The sequence below is a fragment of the Drosophila suzukii genome, chromosome 3 (assembly GCF_043229965.1).
Source record: "Drosophila suzukii chromosome 3, CBGP_Dsuzu_IsoJpt1.0, whole genome shotgun sequence".
Classification (NCBI taxonomy): domain Eukaryota; kingdom Metazoa; phylum Arthropoda; class Insecta; order Diptera; family Drosophilidae; genus Drosophila; species Drosophila suzukii.
Window position 1 is genome coordinate 56571215 of NC_092082.1, and position 5828 is coordinate 56577042.

Genomic DNA, 5828 nt, shown 5'->3' on the forward strand with positions numbered 1-5828 from the left:
GCAACGGAGCTGCAAGGTGGTTCAATAAGGATACTATCGGCCTACTTGTCCTTTGAAAAGGAAAACCCCGCAGATGCGCTGGTCAGAGGACTGGCAGAGGAATACGAAAAGCTCAGGAATGGTTTGGTAATAGGCTGTGACTCCAACGCCCATCACACCCAGCGGGGTTGTCCAAACAACAACGACAGAGGTGAGTCTCTTTTTAAATTGTATTCTAAATTCGAACCTATGTCCCTACCTTTATAAGCAAAACTTGCCAAACGATCATAGATTTAACATTGGTATCAGACTCACTCGTAGGCGTAGTCAAAAACTGGGCAGTCTCTGACGAGCACTCTATTTCAGACCATAAATTCATAGATACAATATTGTCCCTCTTACAAAAAGGCCATTAGAAGAGCAAAACGAACTGCATAGCAGACCTTCTGCTCTGACATAGAAAAAACGACTGATGCCGCAAGGCTCAGGAAAATACTCTCTAAGACAGCCGCGCCTTAGGGCTATCTTCAGAAGGCAAATGGATCCTGGTCAGACTCCAGTAAAGAGTCCTTGGACCTGCTCCTAGACGCTCAATTTCTAGGGAGCCAATAAACAGGACATCCTCCACAAAGAAGTGCCGGAGAAGGAATCAAATTAGATCTCCTCCTATCAGACCGTAACATGAAATAGTCCATTCAGAGTTTCAAAGCATGCATATCCCAAGGCCGGACGGGATAACACCGGCACACATCCAAAAAGCAGGACCATTATGGCGGTAGGAGAACTACCAAAGTCTTGGCAAGAAACGAAAGTGATTTCATTCCCAAGGCAGGGAAAGACACCCACACCACAGCAAAGAATTTTAGGCCAATAAGCCTACTATCATTTCTGCTAAAGAGCTTTGAATGAATGATAAGCCTACACATAAGAGCCACTATCGACCTGACACAAATATCAGAGGCAGAACAAGCTTATAGCAAAGACCGGACCACACGCAGAAGGGTGAGGCTAGGGTGGAACTTTCGTTTACACTAGGCGTAGAAGCGAAGTAAAGCGTGAGGCAGCTCCATGGCGTTTAGCCTTGACTGTCCGAGCGGACTGAGCAGAAACCCCAGTGGGAATTTCCGGGACAGAGCAAGGGACAGGCGGCAGTGTGTCGAAGGTTGTGATCCTGGAGAGCGCAGCATCTGTTCACCCTAGTCTGAGAACGGTTACGCTTCCCTAAGCCCGCACGGCTGACCCCTCTCGCGAGTCCGAGTCGTCATAAGCAGTCAGCGAGCAGCGAGAGGGCATCTTCAGGGAGTTTAAGGATCTTCAGGGAGCTACAGGACTGGAGCATCGAGACAACGAGGCGAGAGGTCGTCGAGACAACCAGGACCGTCGGAGATACCGAAGGCCACAAGTTGCGATATCAAGGCCAACCAAGCTACCAAGTCATTTGTAACAATATACCCGCAATAAACCCACTACGAACCCGTGAATTCTGTGCTTTCTCACTGAGCTACTGGGCGGTCACGTTTTTAGAAATTTGGTGGAACGAAAACGAAATCTACTGAGCTAGCCGCACGAATCTCGTAGCGAGCAGACCACAAAAATCAGTTCGTTACATCTGGCGCCCAACGTTTTTGTCCCAGCAGTGAAAGCAATGTAAACATAATGGGAAAGAAGTTATCTACCGGCTTAATAAGGAAGACTTCGCAAATGTCGCACAGAGGCTTAATGTCGCCCTGGACGGCAGATTAGAAGACAAGAGAAAGGCATTATCCGAGTATTACTCAGAAACGGATAATGACCCACAACTCGTCGACATCTGGGCCGGTCCAAGCATCACGTTAACGAACGCCTAAGGGGACAACCTAGTGGCAAGTCTGAGCGTTAACAACTTATAAAAAGAGGCAAACAGGAGAGAGTCAAGCCAAGACAGGAAAGTAACAGCGCTGATCTCGAGACCCAGTCAGTCAGACTATGCAAAAGTCACTAAACAGGTCCGCGGATGGTCGTTCAGGTTCGACGGGGCGGGTGTAATGGTCCGCCAACACATACGGCTTGAATTTAGGCATGATTCCCCGAGCGATGCCGGAATTGCTTAAGGGAAGGGCTTTGAAGTGGTTCATCGCCAACAACAAACAATGCAAAACATGGGTGGAGTTCATAGATAGTTTCCACACATACTTTCTGCCAAGAGACTTCTTCACCAGGCTGGCGGGACAGGTCAGGCAACGGAAGCAGGGCTTCAACGAGTCGTTCAAAGACTACGTGATCGACATGCAGACGATGGTGAGGCCACTTTATTATTCTACGAAAGAGACCCTAAGGATCATCAAGGAAAACTGCACCCCAAGTCTAAGGATCTTCCTAAGGGCGAGCAAAGTGTCGGATCTGAACACGCTGATGATATAAGCAGATGATTACGAAGAACTCGAAAAGGAACGGGAAGCGTTCGCGCAAGACAACAAATTCTCGAAGACCAAGTCGGCATCACCAACGCAGGTAACATGCAGAAGATGCGAAGAGACAGGCACCCAAGCACCAGCGACCAATGGTAGCCACCTAACCGAGTCCCAAGGCAGTAGGCAACAGGCGCACCACGCGGATGCCAATGGACACCACCACAACAGCAACAGATGCAGCCAACAAACCTTGTGTGGAGGCCTCGAAATACAACAACCTCGTGAAACGACACACATCACAGACCCCCAGGAGGCCTGCCGAAAGTGCGGCGGTCATGGACACTGGGCGCGGGGATGTCGACACCAACGCCTGTTGTTCTGGTGGGTGTGCGGGAGAGTAGGCGTCTGGAGCGTCGAATGCTGCCAGCAGACGGGAAATGCCCAGCGATCTCAGCCACAGAGAGGCAAGCGGGGGTCGCAATATGCTACCTCTCCATCCTGACGGGAAAGCTGATCGAGGAGCGGTGACGATTGGTGGGGGCACGTACATGGCCACAACAGACACCGGGGCAACAGCAAGCTTTATAAGCAAAGAACGGGCGGACAACCTGGCTGCCCTCGGGAAGATTACGAGGATACGACGGAAAGTAAGTTGGCAGGCGGAAGATGTGGCGGAATCGATGAACAGCTGGAGGTGGAAATCGCTTTCGGGAACAAGCGACTGAGCATGAGCCTGCTGATACTACCAGGGGTAGTGGATTCAATAGTGTTGGAATGGAACTTTCTAACACAAGTCGGAACTGAGATTAAGTGTGCTGGACACGAAGTAATAATACCGGCCAGGAATCGACACAATGGATAGCTCGAGGAGAAGCTATTGGTGGCAGTCGTGCAACAGGCAAGCGAAGATAATGACACGGCAAAATTCTTTTAGGCAGAGCTATCGAGTCTCAACTCCATGACGGAAACATCGAACATGGCAGAGCATCAGACGACAAACCAATAAAGCAACGATACTACCCGAAGAATCCGAAAGTTCAAGGGGAGATCAATGCAAAGGTGGACGAGCTTCTCCAAATGGGTACTGGCAAATCCCACTGAAAGAAGAAAGCAGGCAGTACACGGCATTTACAGTGCCGGGAAAATGGCTTATTCCAGTGAAGAGTAATGCCATTCGGCCTTCATTCGGCGTCTGCGACCTTTCAACGGGTGCTGGACCGTGTGTGGACCCGAAATGTCGCGCCAAGCATTTGCTTACCAGGATGACATCATAGTGATCGGGCGCTCGCTGGAAGAAGCTGACCTGAAGGAAGTGTTCCGACGGCTAAAGGAGGCAAATCTGAGGTTAAACCCGAAGAAGTGTCAATTTTTCAGGAAAGAGCTGTTGTATCTTGGATAGCGAGTGACTAGCGAAGGAACAGGCACGGATCCGGAAACTAGAACCACCATCAACAGTAAGAGAGCTCCGACAGTACCTGGGCGTAGCATCATGGTACCGCCGGTTTGTACCTGACTTCGCCAAAATAGTCAAACCTCTTACCGATCTGCTACATGAACATCAGACGGCGTTCGAAGAGGGTAAGGCAAGACTCGATGCAGACCCGGTACTGGCGTGCCCGGATTTCGACAAACCATTTATCTTGCAAACTGACGCGAGCGACTACGGCATCGTATTTCCGAACGCTCAACGGCGCTGAGAAGAATTACTCAACGACCGAGAAGGAATGCTTGGCAATCGTCTGGGCGATCCGAAAGCTCAAGCCGTATCTGGAAGTGGCTCAACAGCATACTGAGCCCTTCAGGGAGGATCGCCAAATGGGCCCTGGAGTTGCAGCAGTACGACTTCGAAATAGCGTACAGGAAAGGCAGCCACTACCGAAAACGCTTCGAGGGGTCAAGGAGACGTCGGCGGCGGAAGTTTCTGTAGCAAGCAGCTGGATTCAGTAAATGCGCGAGAAGGTAAGCACCCAGCCGCAAAAGAATGCGGACTACCTGACGAAGGGTACAGGAATATACGTCATAGAGCTTCAGCGAGGATGTCGCAACATGGAAGATGTGCGTCCCGAAAGCTCTACGGGAAACGGTGCTGAAGGAGAACCACGACTCACCGTCGGCTGGCCACGTAGGAAGCCGAAAGACAATTGCACGTCTGGCAGCCCGGTATTTCTGGCCAGGAATGCACAGAGACGCCCGAGCCCACGTGCGAGGATGCGAGACATGCATGAGATTCAAGCCGATTCAGATGCAGACGGCTGAAAAAATGAAGACGCAGGTGCCAGAAGAACCATGGGCTACGGTATGAGCGGACTTCGTCGAACCCCAGCCGCGTTCAAAGCACGGCAACCAAATGCTGCTGGTACTGATAGATCGGTTCTCCAAGTGGACTGAGTTGGTGCCACTGCGAGCGCGAGGGCCGAAGCCGTAAAGTAAGCTTTCAGGGAACGCATAATCGCGAGGTATGGGGTCCCGAAAGTAGTCATAGCGGACAACGGAGTACAGTTTTTCAAGAGTTTCCTGGCCTAAATGGGAACCAAGCAACAGTTCACAGCTCCATACACCGCGCAGGAGAACCCGACTAATAGAGCAAATAGGACGGTGAAGACGATGATAGCGCTGTTCGCAGGGCAGAACAAAAGACTCTGGGACGAAAAATGGCCGGAAATCATGATGGCAGTAACCACGAGCGTTTCAAAATCCACAGGATACACACCGTCGTTCATTACCCAAGGCAGAGAACCAAGACTACCGAGCGTCCTATTCGACAGAGAGACCGTAGGGACCGGGCGGCTGACTGAGACCCCGGAGGAGAAGGCCAACAATCTCTGGGAAATCTTCGAGATTGTAAGGCGGAATCTGGAGAGAGCTTCCCCGGATCAGGCTAGGCATTATAACCTAAGGAGGAGGCAATGGACGCCAGCGGTGGGTGACGTCAAGTGGGCCAAGAAACACCATTTATCAAAAGCGGCCGAATCGAGGACAAAGAAAGCTCAGGGACTTTAAGCAAGAGTAGTACACGGAGCAGGGTGAGGCAGCTCGAATACTTTCTTTCAACTTGCTAAGGCAGGCCAATTCAACAAACTCAGCAAGTGCAGTGGTAATGTATCATGAAGCAAACGCCGCACACAAGTTAACTTGTCAAAACGCTCGGACGCAGCGTCTGGTGCACTTCTGCTTCGCCTGACAGAAGGCGGAGCCGACCTAGTCCTCGTACAGGAACCTTGGGTAGTAGGAGGCAAGGTTGCTGGACTAGGAACAAAGGAATACAAGCTTATGCTTGACCCCAAAGAAGGTAAAATTCGAACCTGTATATTAGCCAAAAGGCATCTTAGTATATTTCTACTTCGCAATTACAGCAACGGAGACAACACCGCAGTAAGCCTGGAGCTGCAGAGTGGCTCTATAAGGGTTCTATCGGCCTATTTGACCTTTGAGAAGGAAAACCTCCCAGATGCGCTGGTC

The 5828-nt window shown here is 50.8% G+C and overlaps 1 protein-coding gene across 1 annotated transcript; it reads left to right on the forward strand.

Moving 5' to 3' along the window:
- The first annotated feature begins 4892 nt into the window (after nt 1–4892).
- LOC139352852 (uncharacterized) lies at nt 4893–5369 on the forward strand. The gene has a single exon (XM_070995490.1). It carries the CDS (start codon nt 4893–4895, stop codon nt 5367–5369), a length of 477 nt encoding a protein of 158 aa, XP_070851591.1.
- Nucleotides 5370–5828: the final 459 nt, after the last annotated feature.